Raw genomic sequence first — 16,534 nt, 5'->3', positions numbered from 1 at the left:
GAATATTTTTTCTAAAAAAATATTCATGCTTGTTTGACTTTTACTTTAACTGGCTTGCAACCAGAGGGAGCATCGACGTCTTCAAAGAATGTCAATGCATAATCTCTCACACTGTATTGTTCCGGATCTCTAATATTTTTACAGGCATAGAAACCCGTGGTGGAGCCATTGATTGAGATATAGTCTCCAACAACAGCAAAGTTGGCATTTGTTTGGATGACCGTTAATGCAGCAACATTATCATATACAGTGAAATTCTTGGGATAATTTATGGAGTCGTCATAAAGCTGCGTTTTGTTAGCGTCAAACTTTAGTTGTTGTCCTACGGAGGAATTCCCCAAAAATAGAAAGTTGAGATCCGCACCTTCGTAGACACTGTACAATCCCTTATTGTCAACATCTTTAAAGTTGATAGATTCAGTGACTAAATTGACACCGACAGCTTTTGCGGCTGCTATGCATACCATAGAAGCAATTGTAATGATTGAGGCGGCTTTCATGATGTAGTGATATCTTAATCAAAAGTATCTTTCATACTTAGCCAAAAGATGCGACGAGCTGCTTAAATATTCCTGGCGGCATTTCTCCATCACAGATTATGATATCATGTCTTCTCTCAGAATGCTGTTTATTTATTGTTAGTTACACCACAATAGTGTTTGCACTTCAAACATTCTCATAGCTGAACCAAGTGACTTCGAGCGCTGTTCGCATCACGTTACAAGCTCTTTTGTATAAAGAGAGTGAACAATAGGCTCTAAATATAGATTTCGTGTCGCTCAATAGCCACCGAGAATAAGGTACACTTTCCTCTTTTGATTTCAATAAACGACAAAAATGTCAACATTAGCTCCTACCGAGTTTTAGTATAAGTCAAGTCACCGCGTTCGCTGCTTAAAACAAAGCTCAAACTCAAGGTTATGTGCTTTGAATTGTGCTCTTTCAAAGAATAGGATGAAAAAAGAACATAGTCGCGTACAGGTCTACACATGCTACTGTTTGCTACTAATGTTTATTGGAAGAACAACGAAAGTAACCTTGCGGGTGATCTAATTCTGTATGAGGAAGTGCAACCAAAAAAAAAATCCTCAAGGTGATGTATATAAGACGCTTCTGTGTCGAGAGTGATACTGACGAATAATCACTTGTAACAGAGCTTCCTACCAAGACGAATAGTTTCAAGAATCAAGGCGCGTTCAATTCTCAGTTTTAGTTTATAAGTTCTTAAATTTCGGTTTCTTACGGGGCTACTTGGACGAGAGTTTCGAAAAAATTGAAGCTAAACTTTTATATTACAACTAAGACGGATTCAAAGAAAAAGTAATGCGAACACATAATTCCATTCCGAAACTTCAACCCATTACTCTTTGATCTTATATTCTATAAAACGAGGTAGATTGATCCATACTTCTTCAGCTCTCAATTTCAATTGCTGGTTTTTATTTTTGTCTATCAGCCTATACATCTTCAGTATCTTGGGTTCAATCTCTTGCAATTTGCCAATATAATTCTGCTGAACAAAAACCGGCTCATCATAGTCAAATTCCTTGTCTCCAAAAATATCATAAAGCAGATTTAAACCCTCAATACACACTTCCGTAGCTGTTGGCTCCTGGACCTCACTAAAGTGTTGAATAGTAACGACAATAAAACGCGAGATGTTTGAAACACTCTCTATATCGCCTATAACGGGCGCTATGCTTCCTAAGAAACCAACGGCTGATAGTACAAACTGAATACTGTCAATATCTTGCAACTGTTCGCACTTGCTAATTAACAGCGTAATCATATCCTTGGTTATCTTTGTCTGAACTTGTGGTCCAATAGCTTTCACAATAGCCCACAAAATATTTAAGCCTAAAGCTTGAATTTGATAATCTTCCAGAACTTGAGTCCTCTGAACGACTATATCCCAAGCTGCTAAGCTTTTTTCATACCATTCAACGGGAATTGACACACAGGTCAAAAACATCCAGCATAAGTTGTTCAACGTAGTTAGTTCTTTCTCAAGAGGCAATACTGAATTTTCTTTTTTTAATAGTTCTGTGATTAAAGGGTAGGTCTTTGTCATTAAAGTGAATAGTAATTTATCACTTAACTGGATAGGCTCGCCGGTTTCATTAAATGATGCAAATTCGACAATTGACGTAATTATATCCAAAGATACTTCTAGGCATGCTAACTCATTTTTCACATTTATAGTCGCGTTGTCATCACCTGATAATTGATGACTAACCTCTTTTCCATTTTGAATAGGTTCTAAGGCATTATCTAAAGACTTGTTCTTTAATTGTAAATTATCAATGTCAATTGTAGTAGTAATGTCAAATAAACTGATCAATATCTGTGATGTAAGTTCTTCCTTGTCTTCATATTGGCCCAAGGCTTCCAAGATGTTAAATTTTATTCCTTGAAAGTATACTTCATCAAGTTTATTATTAGAAGCAGAAGAAATATCATTAATCTTCTGTAGTTGGAACAACCCATTTTGTTCTAACTTCTGAATAAATTTCAAGGAGTCTGAAGTGAATTCGTAAATGTATTCTAATGCACTAGTGATTAGTTTCAGGGTAACAAATTTATATTGAGATCCTGAGTTTATGAGATTAGCAACCAATTCTAAAGACGAATCTATGTTGTCTACTATCTTATCTTCAAATTCCTCACCTTCTTGCAGAATCACAATAATTAAAGATAATATATTCTCCGTGAAGTCAAGTAGCAACTGAATTTTTGACTTGTCTTGTTTCTCCTCGCTGTGTTCTCCTAGAAACTCGAATGAAGTCTTAATCTTCAGCAAAGAATGCTCAATTGCTGTCCAAATGTCAGATCTCCACATATGCTTTACAGAACTGTATCCCTCTTCTATGCCAATATTTCTCAATAAACCGAAGGATTCAACAACAATTTCATCGTTAGAGTCATTCAAGCATTGCTCCATGACAATGCTGATTAATTTTTCCTTAAGCAAAAGTTTTCTCATGCGCTCATCTTCAGAAAGGACAGTAATTGCGCTCAATGCAAGAGATCTATCATTCGCAGCGGTAGAAGACAACTTGCTAATTAAAGGTAAGACCTTCGATTGACGCAACTGTTCATCTTTATGGTCTTGATTATCAGAATTCTTTCTGCCAAGAGGATTACTCCTTGATTTTCTGTTATTCTTACTTCTTTTAAGCTTCCCCATGCTTCTTGTATTAAACCATCAAAAGGTACACTCTTACAGTTCTGCGATGAGTGTAGATACGATTTTTTTTATAATGCGGGTTTGTGTCATTATTCTTTCCTACAGAGTATGATTTCGTTAGCTGTATTATTATACTAGTGAACCTATATCGGACTCTTAATCAGTGTTGATACTGACTAGGCCCAAATAGTTTGAGCTGGAACATCTACTTAATTTCTCGTTGGATCATTTTTCGGAGGTTTCTTTAACAAGGTCTGTTTTAACCTGAGTTTCTTTCGGATCTTGTACGTTTGGATGCAAAGTTTCCCTGACCTTCTCTTTCAAATCACTCCACGAGGCAGGTTGATCAGATGTATCCCTTATATAAATATCATTTCTGAGGTTATCGTCTTTTCTTAACTGATCTCTTGATAATTGTTAGTATCACAGCTTTACGAAATAAAATGTTCTTTGACTTACATCACCAAAGGCTGCCAAAATTTAAGCCCAGCATACCAGCTTAAGCCTCCAACAAACAAAATAGTAATTGCTTTTACAGCACCGTTTGACATATTTGGCTAAAGGTAATCTCAATGCAGTGCTTTCGATTGATAAAACTGAACTGACCAATTTGTATTCATATGTACTTAATTATGCAGGAATATATTTCATATTTTGGCTTCACATCCTAAATGTTACGTCTATGTGCTTAAATAACAGAAGACTCGGTGTTCTAGGCAACATGATATGGATCGCTTAGCCTGTATGAATCTAGGCCCCAATTTCTTAAGATTATGTTTAGGGTTGAAAATAACTAGAGAAAAAAGAGAAGTTTTTACGCAGCATATTTGAACACATACTTTCGCTTCTTGATCCAAGTAACCTAGCTATAGGCTTGTTGTCAATTAATGCAGCTTCGCTTTTTCATGTGAATTGCCTGGAATACAGATACAATTTATGAGTACATTAGTGGTGAGCTCTTCTTTCATTCCCATTAAGCAATCAGTGAACAAAAAGAAAGACATATCGAGAGAGCCATACTAATTAACTAGCTTATAAAGCTTTTAGAATATTAATTCTTACCCTTGAGCTTAAATGACCTTTGAAGTTGTTATAGCTCTATCTTGTTAATGCAAAATTGATATAGCTAAATCCGGGTAATCACATTCTGATATTCGATATATACTAAAGGCATCTCTCGGCCATTCTAAAACAAGATTCTTTTTTCTTTTCTTAATCAAAAAGCTTAATAAAGCAAGGGAATATTTGCCACGACGAGATAATGTAAATTGTCAAGTTATACTCGTTGCCATATTATTATAGTATTTCAATTCCCGAGAGCATTTCTCCCTATAGGAAGTTTGAAGTCCGATTGGGTCTCTTCAGTGAGGCGATGGATTTCGAATGTCGATAAAATGGGACACATTCATAAGTGTAGCTAAAATATTAGTTTATATCGTGTAGAGAACCCCAAACAATACAAAGTTGACTCTACGAGTTCAAAATTCACTACAAGAATTTTTGTCAATAAAAGTTATCTATTGAGCCATATATAACGCCCTTTTGAATCCTTTGTTGCAGGGTTGAGCCATAAATTATACACAATGTTGCATTAAAGAACTTCAATCAAAATCCTTAAGTGGCCATTAAGTAATGGATCCAAGTGTAATTGCTTTTGCCTTGTTCAAATCATGCTTAACGGAACTTGTTGAAACCGATATCAGTGGCCTTTTCTCTGAAGCATTGACGGCAGATGTTCAAACCGTATTTTCTGATTAAACCGGAGTGGGAGCTACAGACACGGCATTGTCTTGAACCCTTACCGAAGTTTCTTGGGTGGGAAAACCAAACAGAATCGTGAGCCATTATGCTAAAATTGTTAGTATGTTGCTTCATTTTATTGTTATGAAATTTGATCACAAGAGTTTTCTTGGTTTGCTGACAGCTATACTCCGTCGCCTTTCTTATTCCTAATCCAAAATTTTCACTTTTCAGATTAAAGTGATTCAATCTCAAAGTAGCTATGTTACCTTGAAAGTAGTCAGTAAATAAAGGTAATATACCGTTCATCCCAATATTATCACATATAATCTCATAATTTAGTTCATTCATGTTAGAACTTTTCAGTTCACTGTTCTAAGATTCCCTTACGATAAATACTTCAGAAGCTCCCGTATCTTGGTCCCATTTCATAACAGCTATGTTTTTTAACATCTTATATATACATACTGTTGTTACTATTGAATTTTTAAGTAATATGTCTCTGTATCAATTCTTTAGTTTAAATTTTGATTAAGCCTATAAAATTCTATAGACCAGGTACGAACTGCTCTCCAGAGAGTGAGCACGAAACAAAAAATTTTTCAATTCATTACACAAAAATAAAACAAAAAACCGGTAACAAAAGCACCTGATATACACGTGCTTATTTTTAAATCATGTGATGTTGGCTAGCGATGAGATAGTCCTCTACAGTTGAAAAACCTTGACTGCAGCTTTAGACTGATCTAAAGATACAATCAGCTTGCAAGAGGACGTGAAGACAACATGGTGAAAGGAGGACATTCGCATAGAGCTACTTTGAAGAAGGACCATAAACCATTCAAGTCCAAGCATGCCACAAAGAGTCAATTGAAGAATCAAAGTAAGGGAAGAGTTGAAAAGAACAATGGATCAGGAAAGACGCAAAGAGTGAAGAGTAAGATAGATCGTCGAAATACTTCTAAACAGGTGAAGGAAAACAAATTACAGGAAGTGAAGGTGATGAGAAGACTCTTTGAGGGGAGCCAAGGTGCGGAAAAGATAGTTACAGTGATCGGTCTTACAAAAGACGTACGTGGGGCGTCCATCGCAGCGCAGATTTTTGGTGCCGAAATGGAACTGAAGTTCAGATTTGATGCACCATGCGTAGCAGATATAAATATCAATCGTTTTAAGTCAAAGCTCAAGATTATCGTTCCAGATGAAGACGATTTACTATCAGTGATGGATGCGGCCAAAGTTTCAGATTTTGTGATATTTGGCCTCTCTGCGCTTGAAGAAATAACTCCTGATTACGGTGAGCCGATAATAAGGACAATAATCGCACAGGGAGTTGCTTCTGTGATTGGGGTGTTGCCTAATGTTGTATCGGCATATCCTAAAAGAAACCTTCAACTAGACATTAGGCAGTCACTTTTATCTTACTTTACACACTTTTTCCCGGGAGATGAAAAGCTTTACGCTTTGGAAACGGAATCCGAATTGCAAAATTGCATTAGAACAATTTGCCAAAAGTTTCCTAAGTCGGTAACTTGGAGAGACGCGAGAGGCTACATGGTTGCAGACAAAATTACCTGGGAAGGAAACGGCATCGACAATGGACTTTTGGTTGTTGAGGGAACCGTACGAGGCATTGGATTCAGCTCAAATAGATTAGTTCATATCCCAGGATTTGGAGATTTTCAGATTGATCATATCGAGAAATTATTAAGGAGTCATCTGAAAGTTGAGATAGATATAGATCAAGATGCGTACTTATATCCCAATGAATATCAAGAAACTCTAGAGGAACTAAACCCTGAAGAGGTAGATATGGAAGATGCAAGTCTTAGCGATGATGATGATTATGATAGTATGGGGATCAGAATGGAAGGAAAAAATTATTTCGATGACCAAGAGCAAGACTTGTCTAGACCTAAGAAAGTGCCCAAGGGGACTTCAGAATATCAGGCCAGATGGTTCATCGAGGATGTTGATGATGAAAATGATGATGACTCTGACAATGACAGCGATATTGGACAGGGTATGAGTGAGGATGGAAATGAAGGGGATATGGATATGGAATTTGATGAAGAATCTCGAAATACTGCCGATGAGATGGACGTTTATGAAGAAATTTCGCCTGAGGAGGAAGAGAGGCAATTGAGAGAATTCAGAGCGCTTTCGAATGAAGATCTTGAATTTCCAGATGAAGAGGAGTTGCATCCTTCTGAATCAGCAAAGGAGAGGTTTGCTGGATATAGAGGAGTCAAATCTTTAGCCAATTGTAATTGGGATTATCAAGAGACTGATACCAATGAACCAAGCATTTGGAAGAGATTATTGAGGATTTCCAACTTTAGAGCAACTAAAAATAAAATTTGTAAAGATTCAATCAAAGAAGTACAAATCAATGTTGGAAATAAAGTAAGATTGTATGTCAAAGCTCCTTTAGCTATTTCAGAAAAGTTCAGTGCTTCAAAAGGTCCGTTTATAATTTATGGTTTGTTGCAACATGAACATAAGCTTTCTGTAGCCAACTTTTCATTCGAGCATTGGGAAGATGTAACGGAGCCAATACCGTCCAACGATACTTTGATAGTACAGTACGGGCCCCGAAGACAGGTAATTCAACCTATTTTTAACCAAGCATCTAACAATTCAAATAACGTCCACAAAATGGAAAGATTTGCTCACGAGGGAAGTACAGTCATCGCTACTACGATAGCTCCCGTTTTATTCAGCAATGCGCCTGCTATATTTTTTCGAGTTAACTCTTCTGGGGCTTTAAACCTAGTTGGCCGTGGAACATTTTTGGATTGTGACCATAAGCGAGTTCTAGCAGAACGTGTTGTCTTAACTGGGCATCCAGTGAAAATCCACAAGAAACTTGTCACTGTTAGATATATGTTCTTTAATGCTGAAGATATTAACTGGTTTAAGGCTGTTCCTCTTTTTACGAGATCTGGAAGGACCGGTTTTATCAAAGAGAGTTTAGGAACTCATGGTTATTTTAAAGCTACATTTGATGGAAAGCTCACATCACAAGATGTAGTCGCAATGAGTTTATATAAAAGAGCTTGGCCTGTTTATCATTCCTAAGGCTTGAGCAACTGTAATTAGTATTTACACTAATAGAATCTGTATAATAGAGATAATATATTTTGCAATCGATGTACTTTGGATTACTTAATTCGCACTTTTAGGAATAATGAGTCTTCGTGACTAACTAGTATTTAATTATATATAGAGAACGACTACAGTGAATTAAAGATTGGCAAAAAGAATATGAACTCCTTTATTGTTGATAGCTCCAAGCCGGCTACGTCAACATTTACGTGCCACACCTGTGGAATAAAGTTTGCCGCAGCTGATCTTCAAAGGCAACATATGAAGACAGATTGGCACAGGTATAATTTAAAGAGAAAGGTGGCCCAGCTTCCTTCAATCAGCTCTGATGTATTTGCGGAGAAGATATTAGATTCTCAAAGGCGAGCTGAAGAGCAGCCAGAAGTTGATGAGTTTGGATTTGTTATCGATACTAAGAGAGGGGGAAAACGGACACTGTTTACCAAGAAACTTGAAGAACGGACAAGAAGAGGGAGGACTTTTGAGGCCTCTGTTCGTGAGTCAAGAACCGAAAGCCCTTACTCTGTAACGTCTCATCTTTCTGAGTTCTCGTTAGGAGACTCGATGGCAGAAACGTTCTCAAATGCTGAGACAGGATCTGAGCTCAATTATACGGAATCTGATTTCACGGACTTGGATGGCATGTATGAGCTTGATTCAGAGACTGAATCATGGGAGGAAGATATGTCTGAGACTGAGAGTCTCGAGAACGTGGATATAATGCCAATATCACATTGTTTCATTTGTGGGCGGAATAATCATAATGCGGAAGAGAACGCTAGACACATGTTCAGCAGTCATGGTCTATACATACCTAAAAGATCATATCTTTCGGACTTAGATGGACTACTAACCTACATAAGTGAGATAATTACTATTTACAACGAATGCCTTGTTTGTAACTTTCAAGGGAAGAGTTTGATCAGTATAAGGCAACATATGTGCTCAAAAGGTCATTGCAAGCTTCCTTATGAGACTAAGGAAGAAAAACTTGCGATTGCACAATTCTACAACTTTGATTCTCATACATCTTTGACACATCTACCAATCCACAGTCGGAAGCATGTTTCTTTCGAGGATCAAGGAGAAGAGGTAATAGTTAATGTTTTACCCGATCTGCCAACACTGGCGGACTCAATAAGAGATCCCATATCTAATGATAATTACTCCCTAGTGCATGTGGACCCGACTGGCGTAGAATTGACCTTGCCTACAGGGTCTCGAATAGGTCACAGATCTATGGTTCGATACTACCGTCAAAATGTTGCTCTTCCTAGAGAAAATTCAGAGTCCCAAAGAACAGTTGCAGTTGCCGATAGACGCTTTGCGCCTGGATTGACTCTGCGTGAAGTAATCAAACAACAGGCGCAGACTCAAAAGCAGATCCAAGTTGCACGCAATATATATGAGAGAAAATCAAAGCCAGCGAGGATAAACTTCCAACGCCATTACAGAGACGAGCTTTTGGGTCCTATGTAATGGAACCTACTTTTAAATATATATATATATATTTGCATTCGTTTTCGTTGTGTGGTTTTTGATAATGGTTGATTAGTCACTCTAATGTACAATCACCACTATTTCCTAGTCTTCTCTGGTAGAGCCTACTTGTCTCAATATTACATAGTCATTATTATGTGTTCACGTTACTCCGGATATACTCCGTTTAGAGATCATTAATATGTGATGACTTCATAGATACTAAAATTATGTAAGCATGGAAGTTTATCGAAATTCTCAAGCTGTCGCAAAATAGCACGTTAAAGCGGGACAAACAGATAATAATGAATATAACTTAGAACCCTATTTTTATTAGTAAAGCCTAAGCAAACTAAGTAATTTTTGCTAAAACTGAAGTAAGAGGTTTTTGAAGAGTAACTAGAGGAAAAAAGCGGTCGTTATCACTGAAAACATCAAAAAGTTATAGTAGATAGGCGTCGCGTGAGTTAGCAAGAAGGACTATCTATAGTTGATAAGGAACGATTCTTGTTGATTAATAAAAGTTTTCATTCCTAAAAAGATAAAGAAAGGTATTTACTAAGTCGTATACGAGGAGGTGAATCTTAATTCTTAGCTTAGGCGAGAGCCAATCAATATCAAAAGATTGAGATACGCAACAGAGAGATCAAAGCAACATGGCAGTAGAAACGCAGTTATATGATGTTCTTACCATTCTGACTAATGCCTCAACAGAGGAAATTTCGAAAGCGTATAAAAAGTTGGCATTGAAATTCCACCCAGACAAGACAAACCATGATGAGACATTGACAGAACGATTTAAAGAAATAACTAGAGCGTATGAAATCTTAAAAGATTCTAGGACACGTAAGGTTTACGACAGATATGGTGAAGCAGGGTTGAATGGCAATGTTCCAGAAGAAGAGACGGTGCTGAGGAGTAGAGGACGGCCAAATGGCCCAATGGGAGGCTTTCCTTTTGGCGGTTCAAGTAGTGTATTCTCTCAGATGTTTTCTGACATGAATTCTATGTTTGGCAATGATAACGTGTTTGAATCATTCAATCTGTTTCCCTTCGATATGCATTCAAACATGTCGACTGGAGGTGGCAACATGAGGCGACAAGTGAGACCGGCTGATAGCTCAGGTCGAAAAACTGTCAGGGGCCGTGATATACATCACAGTTGTAAAGTGACTTTAAGTGACATGTACTACGGCAAGAAAGTTGTATTTCAGTTACCCAAGAATAGTATGTGTCGCCTCTGCTCTGGAACTGGGGGTTCAAATGCAAAGCTGTGCAGCACCTGTAAAGGTAGAGGACGTGTAATTGTGACTATGTTCAACAATATGTCAAGGTTCCAGGAATTGACCTCCTGTGATGACTGTGGCGGGACTGGTATTTATATTTTCCCTAGGGATGTTTGCATGAATTGCAATCGAATGGGTTACGTCAAGGAAAATAAAATTATTAAAACATTCATATATCCGGGTTCAAAAGACGGAGATAAAATCATATTAAAGAAGCAAGCTGATGAGGGTAGAGATGTCATCCCAGGTGATGTTGTGATTCACCTACAAGAAATCCAGCATCCATTTTTGACAAGAAAGTATAATGATCTATATATGGAGCATGAGGTAGAATTGAAGATTGCATTATTAGGGGGTAAAATTGTATTGAAGGATTTTTTGAAGGAAGGGCAAGACCTCGAAATATTTGTGAATGTTCACGGCAACAAACAGCTAAACGAATCCATTGATAATTCCATTCAACAAGGTGAAGTCGTTGGTACGATAAGCTCCGGTGAGCCAAAAATAGTGAAAAATCTAGGAATGCCCATCAATTATTCAGATGGAGTCTTTTATGAGAACCTTGATGAAATATCAAACATGGATCACCGCACTTTTGATTTGTCGAATTACAAAAAGGGCAACTTATTCATTAAATTTAACGTCAGGTTGCCTAAAATTTCAGACTTCTCACATGGTGTAACAGATTTATTAGCATTACAATCTATTCTACCGTCGAGCAAAGCACCAAGTCCTTCAAAAAACTGTATCAAAGGGCATTTATCTAACATTTCAGGTATGGGAGGTGGATCCGATAGCATTACATCCACGTCACCTTCTTCTTCTTCTTCTCGGTATTATCCGGAGGAGGGAAGTGTATCGGGAAATGAATATGGGTCTGATTACGAAATGGTTCCCGATCATGACCCAGATGTAAACGATTCTGACGATAGCATCCAAGAAGTTTCTCCAGATGATGTAGCTTGGAAAAATCGAAATACCTCTAAGAGAAAGAAAAGGAGACGCGGGGTGGACGATATGAAGTTCCATCAATCAGGCATTGAGTGTTAATAGACTATTACGATTCATTTTATTTATTTATTTACTCAAATTTTTATTTTTCAGATTTCTTTAAATATGAGTTCTTGGTGCTCTCAAGTGGGCGCATGATGGAAACTAATTGTATTATTTTGTTAAATTAATATCGAATTGTTTTGTATTGGCTGCGAAGAATAAGTCCCTTTTAGCATGTTCAAAATTGACTCGCAACTCAGAGATTGAGATTCCTGTATACATATTCTAGATTTAATCAATAGATACGTCCACAGAAGACTACTTTGAGATAGGTGCTAGTTGAAAGGCTAAAATGGATGATTCAAATGTATTGGATCCTTCTGTAATAAAGGATTTATCAAATCACATCTATGAAAAGAGAAAGGCAACAGCATTTCATATCGAGAATTTAACGAAGGCAGCCTTAGCGAGAAATGATAGCAGAACAATCTATAAGATTATTAATGAATTGACTATATTAACGAATGGAGGTACGAATACAGGCAAGATGGGAGCCATAACAGCGTTAGGTAGTGTCTCTGTTGCCTTAGGTTCTTTTGCTATTGCTTATTTTCTTGAAGAAATTGTTAAGCCAATATTTGCTACGTTTAGGGACACGGATGCGAGAGTTAGATACTACGCTTGTGAATCATTATATAACATTGCAAAGATAGCTAGGGGTGAAATATTACTATATTTCAATGAAGTGTTCGATATTTTGTGTATTTTAGTAACTGACACTGAGTCGTCTGTCAAAAATGCTGCTGATATCTTAGATAGACTAATCAAAGACATCGTGAGTGCAAAATCTACTAATTATGTCTCAATTCTTCAACAAGAAGCTTCCCCCAGTGATATATCAGGACATTTTATAAACCAAGAAGGTGTTGGGATCCAAGTTAACAATCCTCAGGATGCTCAAAAGGCATTTTCTTTGCCAAAGTTCATCCCGACTTTGTTGGAAAGGATGTATACTATAGATCCATTTGCTAAAAAGTTTTTGATTAGTTGGATAGAATTGTTTGATGATATACCAGCACTAGAACTTATTACTTTTCTCCCTAACTTTTTAGAACAGTTGATTCGATTCTTGATGAATAATGCTCCTTCTGACGTAAGAACTGAGACTAAAAATCTTTTAAATGTCTTACTTAAAGAGATAAAATCAATTTGCCGGGTCAAGTTCGATCTGAAGAGGAAGCAATTAATTGAAGAACGGAGTAAGCTAAAATTAGAGCAAGCTCCAAATGGGGATTCTACAATAGAAGCAAATGTTGAGGGTTTAAAGCTAAATAATAAAGATGCTGACGATGGAAGCTCCGTGAAATCCAGCTCAACTACTATTATAAAGAGAAAGGATATTGATGCCAAAGAAAGTCAATCTTACCATGATGACGGATATAGAAATGGTGAAGAGATCGAGAATGGTCAGAATATCTACGTTGATTATCCGACAATTATAAGCATTTTATTGTCTTTCCTAAGAGTAAAAGAAGGAAAGGGAGACAACAAGATTATTGATTTGAGTGGTGAGGATCACGATGTTCATTTGGAGATTCAGTTAATAGCTTTAAGGTGGCTTCAAGAAATGCTAGATATATCACCCACAAGCTTTGTTAAGTATTTACCTGATTGTATCTCCATTTTAACAGAAAGTGTTGCACTGGCTGACAAACATAAAGACAATGAATTGAGAAGTCAACTCCTCAAATTAAACTTATCGCTACAACAATTCTTGGTCAATTTGAATGAAAGTGGATTAAAGCTGGAAGATGATGAAGAAGTAACGCCAAACTTGGTAAAGGGGCTCACTAAGGAAGTTTATGATGAGTTTCTTGAATTTCACTTGGGACAGACCCTTCAGGTTCTTATGCAAGAGTGCTTGGAATCTACAGATGAATTATCAAAAATCACCGCATTGGATTGGTTTATATTTTTGTACTCAAAGTATCCTGAACAATTTTTCAAAGGTGAAAGCGACGAGGCTTTAGACTTTACCACACTATTACGGTCATCGATTGACGCCAGCAACGATGTAATATTGCGTGTGTTAAAGCTCTTATCGAAGATATCTGAAAGTAATGAGGTATTTTTCAAAAATTTTATGGGCAGACTAGTACACTTATTTCAAAGTGAATTGGTAGATAAGCCTGAACCTTCAAGTTTGTCAGGCGGTAAAGTCGAATTTATCATTAGGAAGCTTTGTGTGACACTCAGCTCCGAGAAGATATATCGAGAGTTTTCGGAGGTTTTGAAAGGAATCGAGGATTTGAAGTTCTTGAACTCAATGCTAGTTACCCTAAACACTATATTATTGACGGCTCAAGAATTAGCAGGCTTGAGGAAGAAATTAAAAAACCTTGACTCGCATAAGATTGAAGACTGGTCATTATTCGCATCATTATTTCAAAGCTGGAGCAACAATGCTCCCAGTGCCCTATCGTTGTGTCTTCTCACCTCGAATTATGAACTTGCTTACTTGATAATAAAAAATTTATCAGAGCTTGAGGTCGATTTCCAGCTCTTGACACAACTCGATATACTTGTGCAGCTATTGGAGTCTCCAATCTTCTTGAAATTACGCCTACAACTTCTTGAACCAGAGAGGAACCCATATCTCTACAAGACTCTTTATGGCTTGCTAATGATCCTTCCCCAGTCATCAACATTTGTATCTTTGAAAGAGAGATTGTCTTCTGTGTCTTATATACATAGTATCAATGCTTCCTCTACCGGAAGTGGTGTTTCTGGAATTGCAGGTACTGCTTCACTGCCAATGCCCAATAACGTATCATCGGGCCCTTCTACACCATCTGCTACCTTAAGTAGTCAGCCATTTTTGAAAAGAAAGCGCAACTATGAGATGCTTGAGCTTTTCACTAGGGCACAAGAAAGACAAGAGCTGTATACTTTGCTCAAAAAATCTAGAGAACTCTCACCTGTTGGCTCCAGGCAGTTGAGAACACAACCGCTTCACGACAAAAGAGATTACTTTTCTGCTAATTCTTTAAGTGGGTCTGAAATATCCAATAAAGACCACAGAAAAGATTAGCATCATCTAAGTACCCTTAGCATTAAGACTCCAATAATTCTCTTCCAAACCCATAACCTTAGATAGTAAATTTTTTTTTTAACTGTGATTCCAAGTTACACAAAACTGTAAAGAAATTGATGTATATAAATAAAGTTTTTACAGTTTTCCTTATTTATAGGCATATCAGTAACATTAGCGGTATTACAATTTAGACACAGCATTGATTAAAGCGTCGACAGTAGACTGATATGTCATCATCTGAGATCAAGAGGTCGTCTTTAGAAGATTTGGCTCGAGGTCAATCCCTGCAATCCTCTCATCTGGCTGTGGAGGCGTTGCGGATTGCGACTGAGTCAACGGCAGCAGCAGAAGCAGATGGAGACAGGTTCCTGGAACACTTGCGACAACATTCACATGGCCAGCGACAGCATATAGGAGAAAGTTCTAGTCATGAAAACGGTAATGAGGACGGGATTGAGTTAACGGAATACGACTTGAAGTCAAGAGACTCTAAATACAAACGATGGTCACCTAAGATGGATCAGTACTTGATAAGTCTACTATCAGATATTGTGCATAGTTTTCCAAAGGGTGTGGAACCAGAGATGACGAAGAAGGCTTGGGCCTATGTTACTGGAAAATTAAGAGCAGCGAACCCTGAGACTGTGTACTCCACTTACACCAAATACTCATGTCAGCAACATCTTATCAATGTGAATCATCATAGGTACAAAATTTGGTATGTATTAGTGCTACATCAAAAAAATAACTCTTCTCAAACAGGATACTCTTATAGATGGAACCCAGATGTTGGAAGATTTCAGGTAATTGATGAAAGTAGAAACTCGCTAATTCTCGATGAACGACAAGTGAAGTCTTTGTTGTATGGCGATTCTTTGTCTTTGCCCTCTTTATCATCATTTAACAAGGGGAATTTAATAGCAAGCGACTTTTTCTTGAGCGATAACTTGAGGTATATTTCAGTGTACCATAACGAGGTACTTCCATTACTAATAAAGATGGATAGTAAGTTTGCAGAGGATTTAGGTGATATTTATGCAGAAATTCCAAAATTCGACTTTCGAGACTCAAGAAAAGGGTATTTTAAACCATTGATACCAGTAAAGCTGCTCAAAAGTTCATCTCCAAACTCCGCATCGAAGCCTAAAAAGCGTGTCCATTCAAGTGACGTACCGGATGTTACTATTTCGTTTGCGCAAGGAATGGCTATACCTAATGGTTCAAGTGTTCTGCATGAAGATGACTCAGTTGATCCAGTTTTAAAGAGATCACGGAACATAGAATCCACTGATTTTGAAAATGTTCTTGCTTCAGCAGCTATTGCTGCAATAAATTCCCCTCCAGTTTCAAATGGACGAGATTCGACTCCACTCTATATTAAAGATCGAAAATGGTTTAATAAATTGTTATCTTACCAAGAATCCGGTCATCTAAGTGTCTCTGAAGTCTTGTCGGTATGTGAAGGAGTCAGAGATGGAAAGATTCCATTATTCATGCTAAATGTTTTAGATAACAGCTACTACTCAAGCAGTGATTCCGATGTTTTGGATCTCACAGATGACGAGGTTGTTAAAAGAATAAGAGAATTCATGATACCAATGACATATAATTCTTGATAATGTTGCAAATGAAAAGTCACGACTTGTA

General features: G+C 37.3%; 9 protein-coding genes across 9 annotated transcripts; 5 read left to right on the top strand and 4 right to left on the bottom strand.

Moving 5' to 3' along the window:
• Nucleotides 1-23: 23 nt before the first annotated feature.
• Nucleotides 24-500, bottom strand: PRCAT00005157001 (uncharacterized protein; the record flags this gene model as incomplete). The annotated part of the gene is made up of 1 exon (XM_062955208.1): nt 24-500. One exon carries the CDS (start codon nt 498-500, stop codon nt 24-26), a length of 477 nt encoding a protein of 158 aa, XP_062811835.1.
• An 860-nt stretch (nt 501-1,360) lies between these two features.
• Nucleotides 1,361-3,187, bottom strand: PRCAT00005156001 (uncharacterized protein; the record flags this gene model as incomplete). The annotated part of the gene is made up of 1 exon (XM_062955207.1): nt 1,361-3,187. One exon carries the CDS (start codon nt 3,185-3,187, stop codon nt 1,361-1,363), a length of 1,827 nt encoding a protein of 608 aa, XP_062811834.1.
• Nucleotides 3,188-3,412: 225 nt separating this feature from the next.
• On the bottom strand, nt 3,413-3,738 carry PRCAT00005155001 (uncharacterized protein; the record flags this gene model as incomplete). Its single annotated transcript, XM_062955206.1, has 2 exons — nt 3,413-3,593; nt 3,647-3,738. 2 exons carry the CDS (start codon nt 3,736-3,738, stop codon nt 3,413-3,415), a joined length of 273 nt encoding a protein of 90 aa, XP_062811833.1.
• Nucleotides 3,739-4,861: 1,123 nt separating this feature from the next.
• Nucleotides 4,862-5,278, bottom strand: PRCAT00005154001 (40S ribosomal uS14 domain-containing protein; the record flags this gene model as incomplete). The annotated part of the gene is made up of 1 exon (XM_062955205.1): nt 4,862-5,278. The coding sequence occupies one exon, from the start codon at nt 5,276-5,278 to the stop codon at nt 4,862-4,864; it is 417 nt and encodes a 138-aa protein (XP_062811832.1).
• A 435-nt stretch (nt 5,279-5,713) lies between these two features.
• On the top strand, nt 5,714-8,008 carry TSR1 (Tsr1p; the record flags this gene model as incomplete). The annotated part of the gene is made up of 1 exon (XM_062955204.1): nt 5,714-8,008. One exon carries the CDS (start codon nt 5,714-5,716, stop codon nt 8,006-8,008), a length of 2,295 nt encoding a protein of 764 aa, XP_062811831.1.
• A 186-nt stretch (nt 8,009-8,194) lies between these two features.
• On the top strand, nt 8,195-9,514 carry PRCAT00005152001 (uncharacterized protein; the record flags this gene model as incomplete). Its single annotated transcript, XM_062955203.1, has 1 exon — nt 8,195-9,514. One exon carries the CDS (start codon nt 8,195-8,197, stop codon nt 9,512-9,514), a length of 1,320 nt encoding a protein of 439 aa, XP_062811830.1.
• A 656-nt stretch (nt 9,515-10,170) lies between these two features.
• PRCAT00005151001 (uncharacterized protein) lies at nt 10,171-11,850 on the top strand (the record flags this gene model as incomplete). Its single annotated transcript, XM_062955202.1, has 1 exon — nt 10,171-11,850. One exon carries the CDS (start codon nt 10,171-10,173, stop codon nt 11,848-11,850), a length of 1,680 nt encoding a protein of 559 aa, XP_062811829.1.
• Nucleotides 11,851-12,145: 295 nt separating this feature from the next.
• Nucleotides 12,146-14,884, top strand: PRCAT00005150001 (uncharacterized protein; the record flags this gene model as incomplete). Its single annotated transcript, XM_062955201.1, has 1 exon — nt 12,146-14,884. One exon carries the CDS (start codon nt 12,146-12,148, stop codon nt 14,882-14,884), a length of 2,739 nt encoding a protein of 912 aa, XP_062811828.1.
• A 230-nt stretch (nt 14,885-15,114) lies between these two features.
• Nucleotides 15,115-16,503, top strand: PRCAT00005149001 (uncharacterized protein; the record flags this gene model as incomplete). Its single annotated transcript, XM_062955200.1, has 1 exon — nt 15,115-16,503. The coding sequence occupies one exon, from the start codon at nt 15,115-15,117 to the stop codon at nt 16,501-16,503; it is 1,389 nt and encodes a 462-aa protein (XP_062811827.1).
• Nucleotides 16,504-16,534: the final 31 nt, after the last annotated feature.

This window comes from Priceomyces carsonii, assembly GCF_900007245.1.
Source record: "Priceomyces carsonii strain CBS4050 genome assembly, scaffold: Debaryomyces_carsonii_scaffold_6, whole genome shotgun sequence".
NCBI lineage: Eukaryota > Fungi > Ascomycota > Pichiomycetes > Serinales > Debaryomycetaceae > Priceomyces > Priceomyces carsonii.
Note: the sequence above shows the minus strand (reverse complement) of the source record. Positions and strands in the feature narration are given on the sequence as shown.